The sequence below is a fragment of the Ctenopharyngodon idella genome, chromosome 22 (genome assembly GCF_019924925.1).
Source record: "Ctenopharyngodon idella isolate HZGC_01 chromosome 22, HZGC01, whole genome shotgun sequence".
Taxonomy (NCBI): Eukaryota; Metazoa; Chordata; class Actinopteri; order Cypriniformes; family Xenocyprididae; genus Ctenopharyngodon; species Ctenopharyngodon idella.
This window is the reverse complement of record NC_067241.1, coordinates 15714561-15742326: the sequence shown is the minus strand read 5'-3', so window position 1 is coordinate 15742326 and position 27766 is coordinate 15714561. Positions and strand designations below refer to the sequence as shown.

The window sequence follows — 27766 nt, the reverse complement described above, 5'->3', positions numbered from 1 at the left end:
AGGTGGGGTTGGTCGGTGCTTAAACCCTTACAAAAAAAAGTACTGCATGTGTTTCTTTGTCATTGTAGTTTTGTTTTCACTGGTGAATTTCATGTTTTAATGTTTTCGGTTCTCTCTACTTATGAACATGTTCCAAATGCCGCATGAATATTTTTTCCATTGCATATATATTTGACCAACAGGAAGTGGAACGACGCGACAAAACGGCCCCCCTCCAGTGAACGCAGCTGAACTCGTCGCTCGCCCAGGTAAGTGCGCGTCACCGTCGCTCTCTCTCTCTCTCTCTGCTGACCGGCTCTTATGGCTTTTAACGCGCGTTTGAGCATCACAAGCGCCGTCGTTCATGGGGTTAAACAGTTTAGAAGGCAATTATTCAAATCCTGCAGCACTTCCACTGGATTCGGGCTGCGGTATCATAGCAACAACACCCGAGAAGAAGCAGCGTAACATCAGCAGCATCACCCGAACCTGAAGCACAAAACTCTGGATCAGAAACCCGGCGCGCGCGACACTCCCCACAGAAGAGCGCGAGACGAGCGCGCGCGATTAAACGGCTGAGAGAGGAGCGCGGGAATATATTCCTGACTGGAAATACTGGAAATAACGAACTTATTTTTTTACCTCAGCACAAAATGTTCTCTTCTGAAGGGAGAAAGTTTTCGTGTTATTGCTCGAATACGAATTTATCAGTCATATTTCACGGTAAGCGATCGTTTATTGTTCCTTCACTGTGTCGATGGATGAGCTTTTGAATGATAAAATTATTAATATATAAACGCATGACTGTCTGTCTCCTGTGTTTTTGTGTATTTTTAGGGCTCGTTAAATGTACCGAATGTCACGAGCTGTTACGCACGTTATTTTCCACGCATAAACCTCCTGGTTTTCCAGTTTTTGTTCAGTTTTACGTTCATTTTGTAAAGCAGGCTGTTTTAAATCACCTTTATCCGTTATTTCGTTTAATTCCTTCGTCTAAAAGCCCTTTAACAGAGGCATGTACTGTTCATCCGAGCAGCAGCTCATTTTCACAATCCCCATTTTATGTGCAAATACTGCACATTTTATTTCAAAACTCTAATATTTACATTTAAATCCGCCTCTTTTCGTCATCCCCGTGTCTGTATTAAGATCAAAACCGTTTGAATTTGTGGTAACATCACAGAAAACTGTTAAATACGGATATTCAGCTATAAATCTTCTCATTATTGAATATCTCCGACCTGTTAGAAGACACTGAAGAGTAGGTGGGTTATTCAATATTGATTATTATTGATTTGAAGGGCTGAATACTGTAGTAACACTGAGGTGAACCTGTCCATGTTTCAGGTCATATATGATCAATGTTAGGTTATGTTCTGTTCATTTTACTGTTAAAATCTTTCTTTTAAAGGTCTTCTAGGATCATGATGCCAGGAACTCCTGCATGTCATGAAACGTACCTGTAAATAACTACCAATTAATTGGTTATTAAAAACCTTGAAGAGCTTCCAGTTGCAGGCAGACAGTTGACTTCTTTGTTCTGAACACGAGAATGAGAGTAATTAGTCAAACATCTGAATGAGGATGGTGTATTCTGCACAAGACGGTAGTTGAGTTTATGATGTGGTTAGTCATGTAAGATATTGTTTAAGTCAGTGCAGAAATGCATGAGATGTTTGTGGTATCAGAGCTCATTAATGCATCCGTTGTGCGGATGAGAATCTGCTCAAGCTGACCAATCTCCCGCGACCAAAAATCTGGAATAACTAGTGCAGCGTAAAGAGATTGTCATGCATTAATTGCAGATGCAACAGAACTGGAGTGTCTGCTGTAAACCACTAAGTGGTTCTTGGCTTACATTAGAGACCTGAAACAAACCATTTCAGTTAAGAAAACCTTTATTATTATAACTACGGGTTTCCTTCACTTAAGGGGTTTGAAACTGGACTCGCAGTTGAATCCAAATCCCGCATTAGATCCCTCGATTGACTTTAGTCAGGGTCAGTATGGATTGCATATTTTAATGAGAATGAGACTGTGAGAGGTTGATCGATCCAAAGTCGAAGTCAAATCTAATGTTCACAACCTCTTTGTCCTGTTTGCAAAGACATATTTTCAATGAACAATTAAAGAACCCAGCATTGAATAACGCGAGCATCTGTCCCTCACAGTCATTAGTTTCAATTAAACATGTCTATAGCATTGAGTTCAGTAATGGATGTGTTGTTCAACAATCTTGTTTGTAGTTTCTTGGTGCTTTATTGATTGTTAGTAGTTAGATACATCACACATTGTATAAACCAAATCCAGAGAAGGAGAAGCAGCCGAGCTGGCTTCAGATCAGTGAAACGCAGCACATCCTTGCCTTTGTGAACAGCATATCATTCATTTTCCGCCCACGAATGAATGTCAGCAGCATATGCTTGGTGAAAATTGTTTATTTGTTTGTGGAGTATTATTTGTTGACTCGTGCGCCCCGCGTAATAGCCGTCATTCTCAGCTCCATTACCTTTATGTTTCCCTGCACTGACTGCGTGATGATGGAGCGGCCGGGAAATCATATTTCTGCTTCGTCTCTTTACTGCAGCTATAGTTTTACGAGCAAATTCATTCTGGCAGCCTTGCGCGATCTCTGTCATTTTGTGTTTTGTCCTCATGATGTGTTTATTTTCATCTCTGCCCTTCATCCAGCCCTTCAGATATGAATGCAAAGGTCATTGTGATCCATAAATCCTTCTCGCCCGTGTTTGAGATGTCAATTCATGTGTGAAGTCTCTGTGGATTCTCTGTTCGCACAGATCCTCTGCTGTTTGCTTTGATGTGGAAGGATCCGCACACACCTTTGAACTCCCGCGGCCTGCGTGATCGTCTGTTTGTCTGCGCTGTCAGAGTGTTTTCAGCTTTATTTGATTAAACGTGGAATCCTTCATTGCCAAACACTCTCAGGAATTCATCAAATCTATAAATCTTTGTGGTTGGAAATACAGAAGCAGTGCCAATACAGAAGTATGAAGGAGCCTTGTTTCTTAAAAGCAGTTTGTTTTGTAACATCAGCATCTTGATGTTGTTTTTTGGCTCTACTAGAACAGGTTTGTTGATTATTTTCCTCATATTCTCCATTGTTCAGCTCCTCTCTTCCCAGTCTGTCAGTAACGCTCTGTTTAGTTCCTGTCTCTATGAAGCTCCTCCTTCTGAAAAGCACAATGTGCTCTGATTGGTCGGCTGGAGCAGTGTGTTGTGATTGGTGTTTGGGAAATGTCCTTCCCCTTACCATAACCGCCAGTTTCAACACACTACTAACTAACTCAACCAGGCCCCGCCCCTTTATTCTGCATATGAATTATTTAAGTGAGGAATATTGTGACGTGTTCGTTCCCGGAAGAAAACTTAAGACTACAATTGGAACTTTGCAGAACTTTTTCATACTCAAACAGCAACATTACACACTAAAGAAAGATGAACATGGAAAAAAGCATCATAGGTGCTCTTTATGAAAGAAACAGACATTTTTTGGTATCTGAGCAGTGTATAGTATATACAGTATGAGACGTAACATTAGAGATGTTGTTCAAATAATGACTCAAGCACCCTAGCTGAAATCTTTTAAATCCAATTAGCAGTTGGTTTTGTATCATTTTTAACCACGTTTTTTTGAACACTGACTTGTGGTGATAAAGGTTTTCAGTGAAATAATGCGGAGCTAGAATATTCAGGCACAAACAACCAATCTGAATGTTTATGTCATTTAATATTTATGAGCTTTGTACAGCCATATGAACTTAATCATTGTGTTTTGTCTCAATGTCCGATGAAAATGATTAAAGTGATGAAGAGACACTATTATTGTGCTTGCTGTGTGTTTCGGACGACTTAGAGTACACTCACATAAAGCAATATGTAGCGAATCTTGGCTGTGTGATTAATTATATTGTCGCAAAATTGTAAACAGTAATATATTATCGCATAGTAATATATAATCCAACTTTATTCACATTTACATACTCGTAAAGCTATATATGCTCAACTATATATATATATTGAATCTTAACTGCCTGATTTTTTTTTTTTGTTTTATCATAAAATGTAACTACAGTATATAATCAGCCAGTTCTTTATATAAAGTTGCTTATATAAGTATGTCCAACAATATTCACATACATACAGTACACACCTGTAAAGCGATATATACTATATAGCAAATCTCAACTGATTGATTGTTTGGACAAACCCAAAAAAAAAAAAACAATCGCTGGGTTAAAACAACTCATTCGCTGGGTTAAAACAACCCAATCGCTGGGTTAAAACAACTCATTCGCGGGGTTAAAACAACCCAATTGCTGGGTTAAAACTACCCAATCGCTGGGTTAAAACAACCCAATCGCTGGGTTAAAACAACTCATTCGCTGGGTTAAAACAACCCAATCGCTGGGTTAAAACAACTCATTCGCGGGGTTAAAACAACCCAATTGCTGGGTTAAAACAACCCATTCACCTGGGTTAAAACAACTTATTCGCTGGGTTAAAACTACCCATTTGCTGGGTTTGAACAACCCAATTGCTGGGTTAAAACAACCCATTCACCTGGGTTAAAACAACTTATTCGCTGGGTTAAAACAACCCAATCGCTGGGTTAAAACAACCCAATCGCTGGGTTAAAACAACTCATTCGCGGGGTTAAAACAACCCAATTGCTGGGTTAAAACAACCCATTCACCTGGGTTAAAACAACTTATTCGCTGGGTTAAAACTACCCATTTGCTGGGTTTGAACAACCCAATTGCTGGGTTAAAACAACCCATTCACCTGGGTTAAAACAACTTATTCACTGGGTTAAAACAACCCATTTGCTGGGTTTGAATAACCCAATCGCTGGGTTAAAACAACCCAATCGCTGGGTTAAAACAACTCATTCGCTGGGTTAAAACAACTCATTCGCTGGGTTAAAACAACCCATTCACCTGGGTTAAAACAACTTATTCGCTGGGTTAAAACTACCCATTTACTGGGTTTGAACAACGCAATCGCTGGGTTAAAACAACCCAATCGCTGGGTTAAATGAACCCATTCGCTGGGTTAAATCTACCCAATCACTGGGTTAAAACAACCAAATCCCTGGGTTAAATCTACCCAATCACTGGGTTAACACAACCCAATCGCTGGGTTAAATCAACCCATTCGCTGGGTTAAATCAACCCATTCGCTGGGTTAAAACAACCCAATTGCTGGGTTAAAACAACCCATTCACCTGGGTTAAAACAACTTATTCGCTGGGTTAAAACTACCCATTTGCTGGGTTTGAACAACCCAATTGCTGGGTTAAATGAACCCATTCGCTGGGTTAAATCTACCCAATCACTGGGTTAAAACAACCCAATCGCTGGGTTAAATCAAGCCATTCACTGGGATAAAACAACCCAATTGCTGGGCTTGTCCATTTTCAACCCAACTTGGGTTGTTTTTAACCCAGCAGTTTTTAGAGTGTAAGGCATGAAGATATTGAAGATTAACATCATGATTTTCTGTAAAGCTGCCTTAAAACAATGTGTATTGTGAAATGCGCTATACAAGTATATTTGTCTTGATTTAAAGACAAGCAGATTGACCAGCAATAAACTTTAAGTAGTGCACTAGTAAGTAAATTTAGGGCAGGTCCATAAACGCTCATAACTGACACATTTGCTTGCTGACAGGAAGGAAAGTGAATATTTCTCTGGTAATTTCTCTGATCTAGTGTTACGTCAGATGCCATATACTGAGAACAATAAAAGTGCACCATCAGTCACCCGACATTAGCGCTGTTCAAGAGTAAAGTAAGAGTTAAATCACACGTTCTCTAGAATCATAGCTTTATGAAAGTCAGTTGATCACTGTTATTCTGTTTACTGGCTGATATATTCACGACTGACGAGAACATGTAATTATATGCTTCCTCTCATCGGGTATATGAAGCCTTGGAGGGTCATTATCATCATGTCATATCTGCTGATTCATGTTAAATCAATGTCTATCTAATGTGTTGAGAGACCCTAATGAGCACGGCGGCACAATGCGGCGAAGAGAAATGGACACTCAGTGAGTTGCAGCGAGAAACGAATTCACTTTTCTCTTCTTTTCTCCCCTGATGATTCAGAACTAATGAACCCTGGTGCTGGAAACTCAAACATGTATTTTCCTCTGAAAGTCCCTTTTGGAAGACAACATAAAGATTTAATTGGTGCCATAAATTATTACTACTGCGGAAAAGTAGATGGGTTCACGAAGGCTACTGCAAGAGTTTCTACAAACTTTAATGAGGCTGTGTTTGGGTGAGACCCTTGAGAAGGACTAATAAACCTGAATCTTTGGGAGTTCATTTAGAACGATACTATGAACTCAAAGTCAGATGAAAGGGAAGTTGCGATTAGTCTCGCGTAGCCAGACCTTCAAACTGACGGCGGCTTTCATTGGACAAGGACTACCCAGAGGCCGTCTGACTGACATGTAAAGCAACCAATCACAGTTCGTTTTCTTCCGTGTCATATTTAGGGGCGTGATAATGTAACGTCAATGTCCCTACGATAAAAGACCGGTGTGTAAAACTCTTGGACATGTTTTAAAGAATATATACCACAAACTTTAAGCGCTCATTGTCACAGATGTAAACACGATGGCTTTTTTCTTCCATGAGGGGGTTTGGCATCACAGCATCTTTGTTTCCAGGTGGACCTTTAAAGAACGCGACACACACATCTCCTGGAAATCCTGTAGAATTCAACCAATCAGATGGCGACTTCGAAACTCCTGAAGTGTTTCCAATTTTGTGTCCAAAAAGCATCGGACGGTCAGCCAACGGTCCCTGGCGTCTGAGACTAAGTCGCGTCTTTTCTTTCCTATTGTGCCGTATATATCTGAGTGAAACTGCTTCTCAAACAAGAACAAATGTAGGGCGGGGCTTGATTTTTTCTGTGGGGGATTGATTGGATTGTTGTGGTTAGCTATTGGTTGATCTCATGTGAGTAACAGGTTGCCTCGCCCTCACGACAGTAAACACATAAACAACTCAAAAGCCTATAGATCTTGTTTACCTGCTGACATCAGTAAGTGAATCATCCCTCAATGATAGACAGTGATGTTCATGTTTTCTTGGACTCATATTTTCAGCTGTAATCTTGTATGAACCAAGCAACAAGATGTTTTTTACCTGTTAGCCTGTTGCTCACTGATGTTCCCACAGTTTGTGATAGAATCAGCTTTTATGTTAAATCAACACCAAACAGAACAAACAGATGCTTTCTGTCTTTCTGTTTGGAGTCTGAAGTGAATCATGTCATCTGTCTCTGTCACACACTGCTTCTGTTCTTCTTTCACTCATGTGACTGTGATCGCTGATCACTGCTGTGTGTTTGTGCTGCATTAACCCACACCATCCATATGCTGTTCACAGGAAGCAGCATCTCGCTCCCACTCAGTGTGCTGGAGAGTCCAGTGAACACTCGCCTGAGACGGAGCTTTGTGTTCATCCTCTCTCATGTTCAGCCTTCCAGATTTTACAGAGCTTTCATCAAGATAAGTGAGCTTCTGGAACGTCCCTCTAATGAAGAACCAATAGGAGCACAGCAAATGCTGGTGTGTGACATTCATTGAAAAAGGATGTTACAAGCAAAAAGAAGTCTCTTCTGCTCACCAAGGCTGATTAAAAATGCAGTAAAAAATTGTGAAATAATATTATTTTTTAAAATAGCCATATTCTATGTGAATATATAGTAACATTGATAATAATCATAAATGTTTCTTGAGCACCAAATCATCATATTAGAATGATTTCTGATATGAATGATGCTGAAAATTCAGCTTTGATCACAGGAATAAATTACAGTTTACTATATATTCACATAGAAAACGGTCATTTTAAAGTGTAAAAATATTTCACATTTTTACTGTATTTTTGATTAAATAAACGCAGCCTTGGTGAGCAGGAGAGACTCTTTCAGAAACATTAAAAATTCTTAATTCCTAACTTTTGACTGGTAGAGTGTGTGTGTGTTTGTGTTTTTATAACTATCCTTTGAGTTGCTTATATATGCACATGCTATATGTTGGATTTAGTGAGTATGTGTCTAGATCTCATGGCTTTTCCAGCCCACACTAATGTTCTCATGTCCTTTCTATCTTTTCCAGGATGATTAATTGAGCGCCATCATGATTGCCACAGGGGGTCTACTGCGGATATCTGCCAGGCGACAGGACTCCCTCCGCGCTAAGAACCGCGCCGAAAACAAGCGCAAGAGGAAAGCAAAGAAAAAGAGGAAGAACGAAGTGGTTGTGGTTAAGGGAAAGCTGAAGTTGTGTTCCATATCTGGACTGGTCGCTGCCATTGGGATTCTGGTGCTGCTGGTTGGCGTCGCCATGGCTGTGTTGGGCTACTGGCCCAAAGAGAGTCCGCTGTATCCGGGACTGATGAACACACAAAACGCTCAGAGGACTTACGAGAGCCGAGGACGTGAATTAGTCAATGTGACCGTCAGATGGGATCTTAAAGATAAAGACTTCAGGAGCTATAATGGCTCCAGTGGGACTGCTGAGCTGGATTCACCTAAGCAGGGAACATTTGCTGCATTTATTAACAGATACTTGTATTCAGACAAGCTAAAGGTGTTCGGACCTTTAATTATGGGCATCGGGATCTTCCTATTCATTTGTGCTAATGCAGTGCTTCACGAAAACAGAGACAAAAAGACCAAAATCATTAATCTCAGAGACATCTACTCAACAGTGATTGACATTCATAGTTTGCGAAGCAAGGAGTCCGCGCCGCTGAACGGTTTCGTGAACTACTGTCAATCGAAAGAGACCAAATCCTACGGAGCCCCTCATAAAGACTCCTGGCCTTCTCCAGGCTCCGGTCGACATGACGCAAGTAGCATGATCTCATCCCGACGTCTGTCTACCACCATCCCACGAGTCTCGTCTTTGGAGAAACAGAGCTTTACGGACACCGTCTACAGTATCTATCAAGATCAGAACCGAATCCCACCTGAGCTAAGGCAGTGGGAAACCAGAACCATCGTGTCCACCTCAGTCAATGCTTTCACTCTGCCAATGATGAAGCTCAACAACCGAGGAGCATCCGAAAGAAGGGGTTCGGACAAAACCGGAGAAGCCAAGAGAGAGTTTTTGGACGCCGAGGCCATTTGCAGACGTTTGGAGGATCTGGTAGCGTCTAGGACCATCACAAAGGCCAAAGTGGAACCTGCTCAAAATCATCCAGAGCTTCCGCAGGACTCGGTGGAGGTTTACAGGAGTAGCGCCAGTTTGCAAGGAGCACCTCGAGTTTCTCTGCAGGGTTCCCAGGTTCAGCTGCTTCCGCCATGTTCGCCGGGCCGCAAGGCCACAGGATCTCACCTGTCTTTAAGCGCTTTGTCTGACTACTCCAGGTCTATTGATTTGGATATCTGTACGTCATCTACCCCTGCGGACCGGCAGGTGCGATCGAGGCGTCTCAGCTGCCCTCGACTGGAGGGCCTCAGCTGCGGAGGATACACCAAACTCGAGGGTCTGGGCGGCGAGTCCTTTGAGTCCACGGACAATGCAATGTTTAGTCATGGGAGTTCTGTTGAGGTTTTGGAAAAGGACCAAGAGCATCACAATCAGATGGACCAAGAGGAGAGCGACATGGTCAGACAATATTCAAAGAAGCAAAAACTCATAATGGTTTCTCAATCAGACACTACTTTAGAGGATGTGGAAATGGACAGTGTAGAAATTTAACTAGGTGATTCGCTCGAGACTCTTGGATGATATGAAACTAAAGGTACGGTCACATTGGCGAAGTTTGTTCAGCAAATTTTCACAAGCAAAATCCAATCATTTCAATAGGAATGGAGTCTAGGACCATCACAAAGGCCAAAGAGGAACCCTCATAAAGGCTAGTTAAATTTCTACTCTGTCCATTTGATGGTCCTCAGAAAGTAATTTTAGCACATTTTCACAAGCGAAATCCTGTTATTTCAATAAGAAATGGGAATTTCCCCACTTTCCCACATTTCAATGGGAATTTCCCTACATGGATTTCACATTGGTAGAGTCTAGGACCATCACAAAGGCAAAAGTGGAACCCTCACCAAAGGCTAGTTAAATTTCTAAAGTTAAATTTCTACTGCGTCCATTTGATGATTCTCAGAAAGTAACTTCAGCTAAGCTAATTTTCTCAAGCAAAATCCAATCATTTCAATAGGAATCCACAGGGATTTCACACTGGTAGAGTCTAGGACCATCACAAAGGACAAAGTGGAACCCTCAGAAAGGCTAGTTGAATTTCTAAAGTTAAATTCTAGTTACATTTCTATGTCTATTTGATGGTCCTCAGAAAGTAATTTCAGCGCATTTTCACAAGCAAAATCCAGACATTTCAAGAGGAATCCACGCGTATGGGAATTTCCCTACATGGATTTCACATTGGTAGAGTCTAGGACTATCACAAAGGCCAAAGTAGAACCCTCACAAAGGCTAGTTAAATTTCTAAAGTTAAATTTCTACTCAGTCCATTTGATGATTCTCAGAAAATAATTTCAGATCATTTTCACAAGCGAAATCTATTTTCTGATTGGGAATTTCCCCACATGGATTTCATATTGGTAGAGTCTAGGACCATCATGAAGGCCAAAGCGCAACCCTCATAAAGGTTACATTTCTATGCAAAATCTGCATGGGGAAATCTTTCGCCCTCACAAATTTCAGATCGCGTGGATTCCTATTGAAATGTCTGGATTTTGCTTGAGTAAATTCGCTGAACAACGGGAAATGTGACCGCACCTTAAAAGTAATTTCAGTGACATTACGTGCAGTGATGGCCTTCGGAAAGTAATGAAAAGAGAGCAAACGTTGCCTGAAATGTTGTTAATATGTTAGACCCAAAGGTCAGTCTTTAATACTGTTTCCTCAAGGAACTATAAGCAAAAACCAGATGGGAAGTAACAGTCTCAGACTTTCAGCATGATAGCACAGCTATGCTCCACTAGATTAAAAAAATTACTTTATACTTCCAGTAGTAGAATATTTGTGGCTGTTTAGTTTATCAGTGAAGTTTGGCTGTCTGAGCAGCATGTTTTATACCGTCGTCTACTTGCACTTTTTTTAACCACCAAATTATTGATTATTTTTTAGAAATTGACTTGATAGCAATATCTCATTTGAACTGTTCCCTGCTTGTGTGGGAAATGTTTATGTTTGCATTTTGCCTCAGAGATGTTAACTTACACTTGTTTGCCGTCAGTTTTTTCTTACTTTGTATTTTTTATTTGACTTAAATGAACTCAAACGAACCATGAGTCAAATCCAGACGTTAGCTAGCTATGTAGTTCAGTACTGTCTGAAATTTAATGTCCATTACAGTATATTTAAAATATCATGAGACGCTGAAGTTTCTCCGATGAGTTTTGGGGTCAGTTAATTAAAGATTAATCAACAGTGTCTCTTTAAAGCAGCCCAAGAGAAGCATTAATGCTGCGTTCCATCCAAAATCAGATGTTTGAATAAGGAAAAATCATGTAACCTCTGGTGAAATGAGTTTGGAGTTAATGGCTTTTTCAATCACAGTGCACATACTAGTATGATTACCGGTTTCGATTGGAAGTCCGACTTCAAGTGTCGTTCTATTCTATGAAAACTCCAACTGTTTGAGTTGAATGGAACGCAGTGTGATCTGCAGCTTGTGATGTTAATGAACAAATGCTCATGTGGGAGTTTGTCTTTGTTACGGTGTTCAAATGTAACGGTAAACTCTTCTAAAGCTTCCCTAGTCAGTTCAGTCATTTTGTCTCCATTTGCGTTTAAAAGAACAGATTCTGCCAATTAATAAACATATTAAATGCAACTGAAAACAATAGCGAGCACCGTCTCAAACTGCTAGTACTGTATCCGACTCTGTCTTGTTAAAAACACTCTAAAAAATAAAGCTTCCAAAAGGGACTTTTCGTAGAAGAACCTTCCAGTCATCAGTTCGTAAAAGAACCATTTTTTCTTAGCGTGAAGAACGTTTTAAAGAACCTTTTTCTGCTATAAATACCTTTTGTGCGAAGGAAAGATTCCACTGATGTTAAAGGCTCTTCATGGAACCATCAGCGCCAATAAAGAAGCTTTATTTTTTAAAGTGCAGTTTGATAATCTCCAGTATCTCTCCATGGTGTGTGTGTGTGTGTGGTACGTTTCTGATACGGTGTCAGTGAAATCATCCGTTTACAGATATGGTGGTCTTCATGTACTTCAGTTGCTCCTGAAATATTAACACTTTCCATGGATTAATGTCATTATCCTGCAGTGAAGAGCAACAGTCATTATTCACACTAGACGGTGAAGAGTTCGACTCAAGAAACTCTTTGAAGTTCAGCGATGGGTGATTCCTCCTGTGCATCATATATGTCTGAATACACTGGACAAAATATTAAACTCACAATTTACAAAGATTAACGCATATAGTTTTCTTTAATCACAATGAGGTGATCATTTCTCTGCTTTGATTTGAGTGGGTTTTGATTTCTGTCATGTTTCCAGGTGCTGCACTACGGTGGAAAAACAGAATTCCAGGTGGTTTCTTCATGCTTTCCTTATTTAAATCTTCTCAATTTAAGCATGTTTTCTTTTAAAAGTTGTTTTTTTTCTTTCCATGTCTCAGTATTACTTTATATCCCTTAAAATCCCTTGGTTGAAGTGGAAGTGACATCATTTTGGAGGGAAAACCGCAGAATAAACATCAGTAAGTATTGTCAAAGGATTTGATGGATTCTGGGATGTTTATTTGGTCTAAAATATTGAATCCCATTTGACACAAATCTATTTGGTTAAGATTGCAAAATATTCTTAAAATATGAAAATAATCTTCTAGCTGACGTCATCATGTGCCCATTCACACCAAGAACGATAACTATAAAGATAACGATAAAGATAGTTCTAAAAATCGTTTTCTAAATATAAAAGAATAGCACTGTTCACACCACAGCTATAACATAACGATATTGTTGGGATCGCTTTCAGAACGATTTTTTTTCTAGCTGTTCGGATGATAAAACACTGACAGCCAATCAGAATCTGTTCGAATTTAACGGCTCACGCATTTAAAATGGCGGACGACATTGCGGAGAATCGCAGAGGTCCAGAAAAATCCACCACTGTTTGACAAGTCAACCCCCTTTTCAAGGATGCTTTAAAGAAAATGTATATATGGAAAACAATCGGTTAAATGGTGAGAAGTATTAACAATATGCCAGGCTAGCTAACTAAATAACTAAATAAATTACCTCAGGCATCCAGCGCTAGTTTCGACAACATTATTTAGCTTCCTTTGAAGTTGCAGTGAAAAAGACTAGGCGTTGTTTTTATTCCACTATGTTGGCTTCGTCAGCTAAATTCACTGTTAGATTAGATCGATTACACTAGCTATTCACTCAAAACATAGCATGCTGAGGACATCTGCTAGGTTAAAGCCGTGTAAATGCAACAAGAACAGCAAAAACATGTTGTAAACACTGTGAAACCGTATCGCGCGAGTTTAGAATAACAGACCGTTATCGTTCGTTGGTGTGGACGCAAATATAGTTATCATTCTTGGTGTGAACGAGCCTTAATAGGGAACATTCTCAGAACTTTAGCTAACGTTCTGGCAAAATTCTCTAAACGTTATGCACAAACATTCGTTCAATGTTATCTGGTCTTTAATAGTGTTCTCAGAACGTTAGCACAAAAACATTATTTGGGTCATTGATGAATAAGATTTTTAAAAGTGTAAAAAAACGTAATGGAGATATAATTCATTTTAAAGTTTTATTAAGTGTTAACAGTGAGATTATGTGGTTTTTATAATCAATTAACACTACTTTTGTCATTTTTTACAAGATGGACAAAATTTGTCACCAAAAAAGTCATTCGGTTTAACCAAAATTTCGGTTTTACCGAATGACGATATTTTCAAACAATGCTAACAGGCTGATATCTAGCTAGCTAGCAAAAGGACAATCAAACATTTTATATTTAGTACAAGTTTTTTAAATATTACAACATTTTCCATGTTTTATAGCGGTTGTACCGAATGACCTGATGTTTCGGGACATGCGTATGATCAAGTGAAAACATGAATTTTTCAAATAGTTAAGAGAGAGTTAGTTACTTTGCTTCACGACCATTTGATCCTTTGCATGCCACATCCTGTCACATGATATTGACCGCAGTGACTTGATCCAAAATGGTCCCTTTATATCGGTTACTCCGAATGACATCAATGAAATTCATTTTTCCGGACATTCTTTCTCATAACAAAGCAACGACTTCTACACGTAATTTTAATATCATTTTGCACTATGTTGATATATGATGTTATAAAATCATGCCAGAATAAAAAATACATACATTTATGACATTTTAAGATATTTTAATCAAATGAAATTTGATTAAATTTCATTTGATTTGATTTGGACGGTTAAACTGAATGACCTTTTGACATTTCAAAATCTTTAAAATACCTTTATATGTAGCAAAATATAATTAAAACCTTTTGGATTCAATAAAAGAGATCTAGTTGTTCTACCTTACATACGTTGGATGTCATATCTTTGTTTTTTATTGTTATTAAGGCCTTTGGACAAAAAAGTGATGCATCACGTCATTGACTTGCTCCTGAAAGTATTATAGTCAACATGTATGTGATCTCAAAAGCTTTTTCAGATAGATCCTCATCTCTCTCTCTCTATCAGTGTCTCCTCACTTTAGATCTGTATACTGTAACATTTGCCTGTATTTCCTCGGATCAATAATGCTTCAGTTTGGCTCACGCTCTCATGTGCTCATGTGTGATTTATGCAGCACTTTCCTCAGTTATATTCAGACTGTCTGGCTCTTGCTTTAGGTGAAGTATTGCTCTGTTCAGAGCTGTAAAACTATAATGAGTCTCACACCATTAGAGTGAGAATAATTAGCACCGTTTCACAGAAGCAGAACAAGGTTTCCTGAAGAAAGCAATTGCTGTTTATACACGTAGAGTGTTGTATGTGGTTGTCAGGGTGTTGCTATGCGGTATGGAGATGTTTTTAGCAGGTTCATTAGTCTCTTCTGCTCACCAAGGCTGCATTTATTTGATCAAAAATACAGTAAAAAATATGAAATATTTTTACAATTTAAAACAGCTGTTTTCTATGTGAATATATAGTAAAGTGTAATTTATTCCTGTGATCAAAGCTGAATTTTCAGCATCATTACTCCAGTCTTCAGTGTCACATGATCCTTCAGAAATCATCCTAATATGATAATTTGTTCTTGTGTTATTCTGGTTCTCTCTGTGTAAGTCTGAGTTTTTTTTTTTTTTTTTTTTTTGCTCTGCTGTTAAAAATAATGTCAGGAGGGCCGAGAAATAATTGCAGCCTTTCAGAGATTCAGTATGAAACTGTGGAGACAGCTGCTGCGCTGTTTATTCACATTTGCTAGAAAATAAAGCTTTGTGCTTGAGGAAGATAAAAGCTGATTTATTATTGGTCTGATGGCAAATATAACCGGCGTGGATGAGAATAACTCATCATCTCACGGCATCTGAATCAGTTCAGACTCCAATGAAAGGATCCGGAGATCTCGTATCGGTCGCATTGTTTGCTGGATTTCTCGACTGACCGTGACTTTCTTCATCAGAGCGTCACTGAACAGATCTGGTGTTTCTCCACCAGGCTTTTCATTAGCAGAACTTTCATGGTAAACCAGAGAGATCATGTTGTCGACAGTCATGCTGAAGTTACTACAGCAAACACAGACATGTTCAGCAAAGGGTTAAACGCCTCAATTCCAGTAAAAGACGGTTTTAAATAGCTCTCAAACATCTGAATTGCCTTATGTAACAGTCAACGGTTGTTTATGTAACTCTGCCAAAAACACACCCTCAATCTCCCAGCATGCACAGTGCCTCACATTCAGCAAAACAGTTTCCCAACTTTCCTCTATCACAGAGAATGTGCAAAAAATATGTATTGGTAATGTTCCCATTAACTCTTTCCCCACCAGTTATTTTTTATTTTTATTTTTTTAAAGCCAGCATTTTTGATCATTTTCACAAAACTTTCATGGCCCCCTGAATATTTTGTTGTATGAATATCTGAAAATGCAATATATCAAAAGAACAGAGCTTCTTCTTTTAAACAACAACAAAAACATTTTATTCTGGCTTCATGCATTTTTTTTATCAACACATTTCATTAAAAAAAAAAAAAAACATTTTATGTGTTTATAAGCTTGTTTCTGCTTCTTCTTTGCTTGTGTTTTGATCCGGAGATTCTGTACTCTTTCAGAAGTTGTGTAATAGCACCCCCTACTGTATAACAGTGAAAAAATGGTGGGAAAAGAGTTCAGCTATAAAAACGTTATTTCTGAATGTTCAAAACTACGGAGACCCGCACATGACATGCAAGAAAAAAAATTAAATCGTGCGCAAGATTTACTAATTCGTTCCCTTGATTTACTAAATCGTGCGCATGATTTATAAACCGAGGGAACGAAATAGTAAATCGTGCGCACGTTTTAGTAAATCGAGGGAATTAATTAATAAATCGTAGCCTACTATTTTTTTCCTGCATGTCATGCCTGGGGCTCCATACAAAACATACATTTTTTTAAAACGTTAAAAAAAAAAAGGAAACGTTTAATTTTCATAATTTTGCAAACATTATGGGAATGTTACTTCTGAACATTCCGAAACATTTAAAAAACGTAATTTGAGTGTTCCATGAACAATATATAAATGTGTTAATATTTTGAGAACATTAAAGACTGGATAACTTTGAAAGAACGTTCTATCAACGTTACTGGAAGAATGTTCATAACTTTGAGAGAACCTTGCCAGAACGTTCTCAGAACGTTAGCTGTGGCTGGTGTTTAATGTTACAGCTAGAACATCTTTTGAATTTGAGAGGTTATCTGTGTCGCGCATGCTAAATTCAGAACCGTATACACTAAAAAATAGAAAAACTAAAATGTACATAGTAAAATACAGCTTTTACAGTAATATACTGTAAAATCAATGCATTCTGGGTAATATTTGTCATTTTCGAGAAAGTAGCTTATAGGTTGCTTTCTCGAAAACGACAAATAAAATTATAAAATTACCCAGAATGCATTGTTTTTACGGGATATTACTGTGGAAAACGGTATTTTACTGTGTAAATTTGTTTAGTTTTTTTACAGCTATTTTTTACTGTGTACTACTCGTAGTACCTTTATCATATCTTTCCATGGCAGAAATAGTAAGAGTAGTACGCTAGTATGCGCCTCTGAATTCAGCAACAGACATCAGAAGAGGAGAAACTCTCACTGGATCTGTGTTTAATGGCTGCTGCTTCTGTAAACACACTCTGGTGAATCCTGCAGCGCCACCCAGTGGCTCCTCACACACATACACACTGCTGGTGACGTCACTGCTAAACGGGGCTGTGAGGAATAAGCACTAATCAAAATATGAATATTTTATATTTAATAATATGTTTTTCTTATTTTGAATATTACCCATGTTCATTACAGATTTTTTTGAGATTAATCCCGATCAAAGTAAATAATACTAAATATGCTCTCCATATACAGACATCTTCACATTAACATAAAGACAGTGACATAATCAGAGATCAATATTACTTCATTAATTCATTGTGAAACGGTTTCAGACCTACTGACTCATTTACTCATGCATATTAATGAGAGTGTTTGAGCATAACTGATTCTCAAGACGGTTTGAATCCTGAGAGATAAACACTGATCTGATATTTCATCTGAATGAGTGTTGAATAATATTCATATGATTCTGATCTCTGGGGAAGTTTTCACTGTCAGTAATGAAAGACTTTCAAAGTATTATGAAAGTCTTTTGTGCCGCGCTAAACTTGACGCGTTGAAACACGATATTTTAAAGTACACTTTTATTAAACAAATAAATGAGTGAAATATTACTCACCATCTGCTTTAAAACAAACATCTGTTGGGCTGTTGAATGAATGAATGAATGAATGAGGCGTTTATACTGTTAACCGCCAAAATGCAGATTCATCACGTGACAACTCCTACGCAAAAGCGATTGGGGGATGCGTTATTAGCCTAAGTTTGATTAGATTTATTAATTTATTTACAAAATAACAATTCAAAGTGTATTTAATTACCTAAATTATATTCACATTTACAACGCCCATGCTTTAAATTAAAATGTACTGTATTTTTCATCTTAGGACCAGCGGCTGTGCTCCTCTCTGACCACTAGAGGGCGACATTGTTCCACTTTCTGTATTATTCATGACGACAATGCAGGTGATTTTCTTCAGTTCTGCATGTCTGTATTGATTTGTGCTGAAAAATATGATTACATAGGCTACTTTATAAAACAAATAAGCATTGAGTTTGAGTTGCATAAAATGCCCTGACTGATCAATCTGAATGCTTTTAAGTCTGGAATTGATCATTTATCAGACTGTGAGTGTTTTTCTCTGTTTTTGTCTTCCAGCTGTATAATCCAGTTTGAGCTCTGTAAAACTGCCAAATACTGACATGTTTGACCATCAGCTATTCCCAAACCGAACGGCCTGCAAATGAGCTCTTTGATGAATTAATTTCAGTAGAATTACCCAGCAATCCTCTGGAAGGGGCTTTGGGATATTTGGCAGCTTAGTCAGGTTTGGGGATGGCTGGTTTGCTCGGATGATTTTCCAGAATTAAAACCAGAGTTTCAGTGCCAAATGCGGCCTGAAGGGAGTGTGAGGTGAGAATAAAGCAGCGTGAGATGATGTAGTGTTTCTGTACAGCTGATCTCACACCACATTAAACTCTGTGCATCAGAAATGACCATCTGAGCCAAAAATGGACCAGGGTAATTAATGTACATTACTAAAACTGGTACTAAAACCATAAAAACACGTTCATTACATTCTAAAAAATGAAAATGAGAAATTTTTCCTTGGCAATTAGCTGAAAAAAAAAACAACAACAAAAAGACCCATTCAAATATATATATATATATATCATAAAAAAATATAATAGCATCTCAAATGATAGCACTGATCTCTTGTTCTCACGTCTTTTATTTGACTCGCTGGAGCTCTTTTGAAAGCGTGTGTTAATAAACTCATCATCCACTCAAAGGGAATTATACATTTGAAGAAAGCTGCATTATGCATCATGTGTCTGATGTGCTTCAGAGACGCCTGAAGCTGCTGAGAAACGTGTCTCTCGGTCTCTGAGGAAACATTTGCCATCTAACAGATGTCCCGCTGCGTTCGGATGCTGTCAGATGAAGAGAGCAGATCCTCCGACAGCACCTGAAGGCCTCAGACCTGCATTAAAGGCTTTAGCTGGAAGCTTTTCAGAGCAGTTGCATCAGATTCAGACTCCCATCACGGATTCATTGATCTGACTGAGACTCGTTCAGCTGGAAGTGATTCGACTGTCCACTCAGATTACATCGAACACGTCACATATGATACCATGAAGGAAATTCAGAGATAATTACAAAGAAATGGCATTGAAATAAACAGTAGAAAGTTGAAGTAGAAAAACTGAAAAAAGTATATATTCTAAAAAATGCTGGGTTAAAAATAACCCAAGTTGGGTTAAAAATGGACAAACCTAGTAAACCCAGTTGGTTGTTATAACCCAGTGGTTGGGTTAAATGTTTGACCAACCTGTTTTATTTAACTCAATTATTGTTTAAAAATTACTTTATGTCTGGCTTAAAATGAACCCAAAATAGGTTCAGACACATAATTACTAGAGGCAACAATAATAATCAAAAGGTGAACATTTATTAATAAGCAATTTAATAAATGTATATTTTTTAATTATTTTCATTAAACTTATTTATAAATGTTAATTTCCAACATATTTTGGGTTCATTTTAAGCAAGAAATACAGTTATTTTTAAACAGTACATTTGTTAAACAAACATTTAACCCATTCGCTGGGTTAAAACAACTCATTCGCTGGGTTACAATAACCCATTCGCTGGGTTAAAACAAATAAATCGCTGGGTTAAAACAACCCAATCGCTGGGTTAAAACAAAAAAATCGCTGGGTTACAATAACCCATTCGCTGGGTTAAAACAACTCAATCGCTGGGTTAAAACAACTCAATCGCTGGGTTAAAACAACCCATTCGCTGGGTTAAAACAACCCATTCGCTGGGTTAAAACCTCAACTATTGCTGGGTTAAAACAACCCAATCGCTGGGTTAAAACAACCCATTCGCTGGGTTAAAACAACTCAATCGCTGGGTTAAAACAACCCATTCGCTGGGTTAAAACAACCCAATCGCTGGGTTAAAACAACCCAATCGCTGGGTTAAAACAACTCATTCGCTGGGTTACAATAACCCATTCGCTGGGTTAAAACAAAAAAATAGCTGGGTTAAAACAACTCAATCGCTGGGTTAAAACAACCCATTCGCTGGGTTAAAACAACCCAATCGCTGGGTTAAAACAACTCATTCGCAGGGTTAAAACAACCCATTCGCTGGGTTTGTCCTTTTTCAACCCAACTTGGGTTGTTTTTAACCCAGCATTTTTTAGAGTGTAAACTACTCAAAAAATAAAATAAAAAAATAAATCATTTTTACAGTTGTAATGAAAAGTAATACTGAAATAAACAGTTTCTTCATCATCTTGATGTCTTCTGATCTCTTAATCAGGGCGTCAGGGCAGATGTTGTTATTAATCTGATTGACAGCAGTGTGAGCCAATCAGGATCCGCTGCGAGGAGGCTCATTAGCATAAGTGGGTGTGGTCATGTTTGTGTTCGGCTGCTGCTGCTGCTGAACATCTTTCTCTCAGCACCGGTCCGGTCCACCGGAGCTCCTCTTCATCCTCATCTTCATCTGATCTTCATCTTCACAATTACTGGATTATTGCGTCAGGAGGGTTTGAGGAGTTGAAGCAGTAAAAGTGAATTAATCAAAGGTAAAAGTGTTTCTCTCTGTTCTGATCTATAGAATCACATCAGTGCGCGTTTGGTGTTTGTGTTTATGACCCGCGTTGCGGTTGTTTCTCGTTACAGGAGGATTTAGTTAATTAATAGACGTGTTAATTCACATTAGTGGGTTTGTTTTGGTGTTTTATACTCGTGAGATTCAGTTTCTCTCTGTGTTCTGCACAAACGCGCGTGTTAACGGTTATTTATATCTGTAACTGAATCCATGAGAATATTGAATGACAGATTCCATCCAGACAGGAATGTTATGCGCGCCGCCGACACCACAGATGGTCCGGCGCGCCTCCAGAACGCGCGCAACAGTCCAGTCCGGACGGAACCGAGCCCGAGTCTTACTCTATTGTGTTTCCACTGTCAATAAATCACGTGCTGTCATATTTCTCTCTCTTCTCTGTCATCTGAACCTGAACTGTGATGGTGGACTCGGCCTGGATGAACCTTAATGGTGAGTTTCTGTATTTCATTCCGCCTAAAAGTCATAAGATCATCATCACTGCTTGTGTTTGCGTCCAAATATAGATCACAAGCTTTACAATGAACCTAGCTAAAAAAAAATTAAGTTATTTCTCTGAACACTCTAAACACTCATTTTTGGTTAAAACATTATAGGAACATTCCGCTTTATACAACCGTTCATTCTGATTCTCGAATCTGATTGGCTGAGAGGTCGTTTCACCGTTTGAATCACTCCGCTGTCAGCATTCTCACTGCGAGTGTCATGGCGGACTAGCAAATATTTTTATAGATACTACTGTTATTTTGTAACGTAATGTAGTTTTAAGTGTTTTTAGGCGAGAATATAGTTGTTTAGACCTCAGAAATGTAAACATAACGACTATTTGAAAATTTGTTTAGACACTTTCAGAGATGTGAGCTCCAGGCCGTCAGTGCTCATGTACCCGCAGAGAACAGCTTCATCTCGGCCAGTCCTTCGGGAATTTGCCGCTGGCTCTTATTTTTAAACATGAGGTATAATTCGTTTTGGGTATATCAAATGGGCAATCTTTGGTCTTATTAAACTATTATTTGTTCCAGAGCTAATAGATTTGACTTAAGGGCAATATTAAGTTTCATAACTTTATATTTACATCGAAATTAAATCCTGTACTGACTAGAGCGCTGCTTTTGTACATTTACTTTGTTTACATTAATACACCATTAGATGGCGGCAAAGACTGTGTTTATAAGTGAGTCAGTCAGTCGCAAAGACTTATATTGAAATGGACTGAGACATGGAAACAAGGACGTTGTTTTTACTTTAAACGACTTACGAGACGAAGCTCACAAATGCATTGACTAGCGCTGTCATGGGAATGTCTTAAATGTTAAAAGGACAAAGATATCGCTTTCCTCAGCGGACATTCAAACTGATGTTGTGATTATGAATGTAAGATTGACCTGAAGAATATCAGCTATACACTCGCTCTCAAAATACTCTACATTTTACAGTGAGTTTCAGTTAAGCGACTCAACGTTCCTTCGTTATTAGTTCTAAAATGATGTTTTAGAATTAGTAACGAGGCTTGGGCTCAACCGTTAAACTGTCAACTTGAGGTTTGAATCCGTGGCGGAAGGAAGTAGTTCCTCACAAAAAGAAGACACTCCGCTGTTGTTCTTATTTATTTACACATTCGTGCCGTCGAACTGTTGTATAAACGCAATATCACACTCGTAGCCATGCGATATGGCTGTATATCAGCACGCTGTGATTACCTACGGCCGAATCATGCTGATATACAGCCATGTCGCACGGCTACGAGTGTGATAATGCTCATTTATTATGCTGCAAACATTATGGGAACGTTACTTTTGAATGTTGTCTGAACGTTCTGAAACAAGTAGTAACATTTTAAAAACGTTTGAATAAAATGTTAACAAAAAACGTTCCATGAATGATGTATAAATAACGTTTTTGTGCAAATGTTACATGGTAAAAAATTATTAACATTTTTTTTCTTTTGTCAAATCAACTTAATTAATGTGGTTCAGGTAGCATAATATTTTGAGTTTCTGTTGATTAAACCAGTCGCCTTCATTGTATTAACTCAAATTTTTGATTTCGATGAACTCAAAATGTTTAAGTTAAACCAACAATTCTTTTTTACAGTGTTTTAAAGACCAGATAACTTTGAACGAACGTTCTATTAACGTTACTGGCCACAGCGTTCCCTGTTAGCTAGGAATAAACAGATGCAGTATAAACATCTGGGCTGCTCGTCCCGTGTGTCCTGATTTTAACCTCTCTGACTGAGATTTAATCTGCTGATCTGCTCTGGATTAAAATCCACAAATGCTGCAGTCTTACAACCCAGAGATTAAAACAGAAGTCTGAGTCCCGTCGCTCTGTGTGTGTGTCTGAGGTCTTGTTTTCTTTGGGTTTCCACTGAAGTTCCGGCGCCAGAAACTTGAGCTCTGCAAAAAGCCATATAATCAGTATTGATCGTCTATTATAACTCAGAGTCTGTTCTTCAGCAGGACGTACATCCAGAGCTCCATTATGCAGATGAATGAAAGCTCCTGGATGCATTTATTACATAAATTATAGAAGAATCTGAACATCTTCCAGCTGGAGTGAACGTTCAGCTCACTGGACGAGATTGAGGGTTTGTTTTACTTGTCCGACAAGCTTTACAGAACGTCTCTAGTAATGAACTGGAGGTTTCTTCTCATTTTACACCGAACGAGGCTCAAATGTGAACGTGAGCTGCTCCGTGTTAACGGCTGCTGATCATGTGAATCACATGTGATTGGATGATTCTGATGTTGATGGGCGGTACAGCAGATAAAGTCATGTTTTCACATCAGTGCTGTGGCGGGATTCATTGATTGAATTCCTGTGAATCTTCTTCCAGAGGTTTCAGTCTGATGAAAAGCTGGAGGAGGAACGTTCTGTTACATCATATTTACATGCAAATGATTCTGCTGCTGTTTTAATGAGCAGCTTCATACAATAATTCGGCTCTTAACGAACATCTGTGTAGTTTTCATCATGTATGTTCAAATATCAATTTTCTTTTCCTCAGGAATGCAAAGCTTTATACTTTTCTATATTAAATCTTAATCTTTTTGGATTTATGACTTAAGCTGGAATTTGGGAAGCTTCCTGAACTTCCCAGAAATGTTATTTTAGTATCTTTAATATACTATTGTAGTATTTATTAATATTTTGAATTAGGTTTTATTGTTAGATTTTATGCCTTTATTTTAGTTTAAGTATATATAAGTGACAAAATACCCAAAAGGTGTATTAAATGTGACCAGCAGAGTTGGACTCAAGACCAGATCCAGATCTAAAGTCTGTGTTGTTGAAGATAAACCTGTGAGCTTTATTTCTCGTCTGACCGCAGCGGTTGCTCGGTGTGTGTGATCTTCACGCTGGTGTTCAGAGGTTTAGTAGTGAGTATTCGATTTCAGACAGCCGTGATGTGTGTGTCCTGTCATCATACATCATCTTAATGAGGACGAGCACTAAACACTGTCATTAATAACACACTGAACACCAGGAGAAACTCGCTAAATAACACTGGAAGTATATTCTACATGCTTCAGAACACAACAACATGAGATAGAGTTAGAAATGTTTGCATTACATGTATGTTTCAGACCTGAGATGTGGTTAATTCCTGGAGCGTTTGGGTCAGCAGTCGCTCGTCTGATAACAGTGACTGAAGGAGACGGAAATAAACCGTGTGCACATGCTAGTTGAAGCGCGCTGGTTAGAGGAGTGTGTGGGTTGTTTAGTGGTTCTCTGAGTAAAATCATTTGTAATCAAGAGCCTCTGTGGGCAGAACGACCATCATTACTGTGTGAAAACATGTCAGAGCAGCTGCACAGGTTCATTTTCATCTGTTTTCAGTCCAGGCTGGAGGTTTGAGAAGACCAAACAGCCTGATCTGACCTCTGGTTTTCTCCAGCTGAGCTCATAGTCTCATCTGGTGTGTGTGTGTGTGTGTGTGTGTGTGTGTCTGTCGTCCTCCTGATGCTCCTGGTTCAAGACTGAGGTTAAGGTCTATAAATCATCTGACATGCTGCTGTTTACCACAGGAGATCATTCTGACTAGTCCTTCGGTTTGTAAAAACAAACATGAATATTATGTACAGTAACAGTAAAGCTGTTCCTCGTTGTTTATAAGCAGAAATATGAAGCTTGTTATGTTTTTAATCGCTTGAATTATTCAGTAAAATGTGTGTAATATGAAATGAGTTGGAACTACTGAAATACTATAAATGAGTAAAATTAGTAAGTAATTATTTGAGTCTCTCATGTTAACATGTAGTAAGTCTTGTGGCTATAAATAGATGAAACCATTTTATAAATAATACTTAAATTATAATATTTTATTTGAACATTTTCTGTATTTAGGGACAAAAATTACAAAAAAATTTTGCTAAGTAAACTTAAGTAAAGTTCAAGTATATTTTAAAGTATACTGTATGTAGTAAGTATACTAATATCAGTGTACTAGTAGTATACTTTTAAGTGTACTATTTCAGTACTACTTGGGACTAAATTGACCCACTTTTTAGTGTATTAGTTTAGATTTAAGTATACTCTAGTAGTAAACTTTGAGTACACAACTAGTTTACAATTAAAGTTTTTGTTTGTACTGCAACTACAAGTGAACTTGTAGTATAGTTTACTAGTTAAATACTTGTAGCACATTTTTTTAGTTTATGAAAGTACACTTAGAAGTATACTCTCAGTAAACAACTAGTTTAGCAGTTTTGTGAAGTGAACTTAACATCATTCACTATTTATATTTTATTTTTGCACTTTAAGTATACTACTTTGTTCCTATTTAGTTGTTCATTTTTATACTTGAAATATAACTTTAACTGTATTTTAAGTAGATTTGAAGTAAATTTATTAGCAGTGGACGACACAAAAAATCACATACTTAGGAAAATATCTGTTTTCTTTATGAATCAATGACAGTATGTAAACTGTGAAAAAAAGTATTTTATAGGCTACTCAATCAGAAGAATAAACTAAACTACAAGCCAAGTACACTTAGAATACTTCATTATACTTTTAAGTATATCTTGATCAAAAGATTGAGTACAAGTATAGGCCAAATATAGTATAATTTTAAGTATATTTCTGAGAGGTACATAAAAGGTAGACTTCTTGTTTTTAGTTCAAAAGAAGTATAGTAATAGCACACTTGAATACACTTGTTTCTGTAAGGTAATTCTGACATCATTTACTCATGTTGATCAAGCCTGTTTGCTTTTCTGAATATAAAAGAAGATATTTTGAGAAATGTCTCTATAGAATGGAAGTCAGTGGGGTCTAATGTTGTTTGGTCCTCAGTCTCCTTTTGGGAATGATACTAGTGTTTTTGGGTGAACTATCTCTTTAAATGTTGTTCCTGTTATGTAAATGTGATCTTGATTTGTTTGGAGTGATTGACAGATGTCGATCCAGCTATTGAAGTGTAACCCCGTCAGTGTTTGTATGCAGCTCAGTGAAGGACTCTACCCTAATGCAACATGCATGATGGGTAATGGACATTTACAGTGAAAGAACCTGAAGACCTGCTGAAAGAGTGAGTGATCATCTGATCAGAAGCACATGTCTGTGAAGGCACACACTCGCCGTCCTGATGGGCTTAGAGCAGAGCCAGAGATTAGAGCGTTTGCAGCATGTCAGTAATCCGTCTGAATCACATTTGATCTGAGCGCTTGTGACTGCAGACACGCTCCGCACCGTCTCGTCCAGCGTCACGCTTCTGAGCACATCACACTCAGTGTTCATGATCTGACCACCGCACTGCTGGAGTCCTCTGGGTGGTTGCCAGGGCGTTGCTATGGAGTCCTGGCTCATTGCTAGGGCGTTCTGAGTGGTTTCTAGGTGGTTGCTGTGGTATTCTGGGTGGTTGTTAGGGTGTTGCTATGGTGTTCTGGGTGGTTGCCAGGGCATTGCATTCTGGGTGGTTGCCTGGGCATTGCTATGGTGTTCTCGCTCCTTGCTAGAGTCCTCTGGGTTGTTGTTATGGTGTTCTGAGTGTTTTCTAGGTGGTTGCTAGGTTGTTCTGGGTGGTTTCTAGGATGTTCTGAGTGGTTTCTAGGTGGTTACTGCTACGGTGTTCTGAGTGGTTTCTGGGTGGTTGCTAGGGTGTTCTGAGTGGTTGTTAGGGTGTTGCTATGGTGTTCTGGGTGGTTGCCAGGGCATTGCATTCTGGGTGGTTGCCTTGGCATTGCTATGGTGTTCTAGCTCATTGTTAGGGTGTTCTGGGTGGTTTCTAGATGGTTGCTAGGTTGTTCTGGGTGGTTTCTAGGGTGTTCTGAGTGTTTTTTTGGTGGTTACTAGGGTGTTCTGAGTGGTTTCTAGGTGGTTACTGCTACGGTGTTCTGAGTGGTTTCTAGGTGGTTGCTATGGTATTCTGGGTGGTTGTTAGGGTGTTGCTATGGTGTTCTGGGTGGTTGCCAGGGCATTGTGTTCTGGGTAGTTGCCTTGCCATTGCTATGGTGTTCTAGCTCATTGCTAGGCTGTTGCTATGGTGTTCTGGGTTGTTGCTAGGGTGTTCTGGGTGGTTGCTAGGGCTGTTGCTAGGGCTGTTCTGAATATCTTCTCTGTGGTTGCTAGGGCTGTTCTGAATGGTTTCTAGATGGTTGTTTGGGTGTTCTGGGTGGTTGCTAGGGGTGTTGCTAGGGTGTTTTGGGTGGTTGCTAGGGCTGTTCTGAATGGATTCTAGGTGGTGGCTAGGGTGTTCTGGGTGGTTGCTAGGGGTGTTACTAAGGTGTTTTGGGTGGTTGCTAGGGCTGTTCTGAATGGATTCTAGGTGGTGGCTAGGGTGTTCTGGGTGGTTGCTAGGGGTGTTAC

At 38.7% G+C, this 27766-nt stretch overlaps 3 protein-coding genes across 6 annotated transcripts in view; 2 read left to right on the top strand and 1 right to left on the bottom strand.

The window, feature by feature from the left end:
* Nucleotides 1-27766, bottom strand: part of nfxl1 (nuclear transcription factor, X-box binding-like 1) — a 179489-nt gene that overhangs the window by 102220 nt on the left and 49503 nt on the right. The gene's annotated exons all lie outside the window — the stretch shown is intronic.
* Nucleotides 52-12419, top strand: tmem200ca (transmembrane protein 200C, genome duplicate a). Of its 4 annotated transcripts, none has more exons than XM_051879239.1 (3): nucleotides 52-248; nucleotides 7403-7584; nucleotides 8137-12419. In XM_051879239.1, exon 3 carries the CDS (start codon nucleotides 8158-8160, stop codon nucleotides 9724-9726), a length of 1569 nt encoding a protein of 522 aa, XP_051735199.1. In that variant the 5' UTR covers nucleotides 52-248; nucleotides 7403-7584; nucleotides 8137-8157; the 3' UTR covers nucleotides 9727-12419. The 4 variants fall into 4 exon arrangements, with proteins under 4 accessions (XP_051735199.1, XP_051735201.1, XP_051735198.1 ...); XM_051879241.1 differs by lacking the exon at nucleotides 52-248 and adding an exon at nucleotides 257-702 and having other exon boundaries at nucleotides 7403-7528; XM_051879238.1 differs by lacking the exon at nucleotides 52-248 and adding an exon at nucleotides 257-702.
* The window catches only part of epb41l3a (erythrocyte membrane protein band 4.1-like 3a), a 46402-nt gene continuing 39366 nt past the window's right edge, over nucleotides 20731-27766 (top strand). The window contains exon 1 of the mRNA XM_051879199.1: nucleotides 20731-20909. The gene's annotated coding sequence lies outside the window, so the exon portion shown is untranslated. The remainder of the gene's footprint in view (nucleotides 20910-27766) is intronic.

Excerpts from the sequence above, each read along its gene's own strand:
- tmem200ca (XM_051879239.1), top strand. The coding sequence starts at position 8,158 with ATGATTGCCACAGGGGGTCTACTGCGGATATCTGCCAGGCGACAGGAC.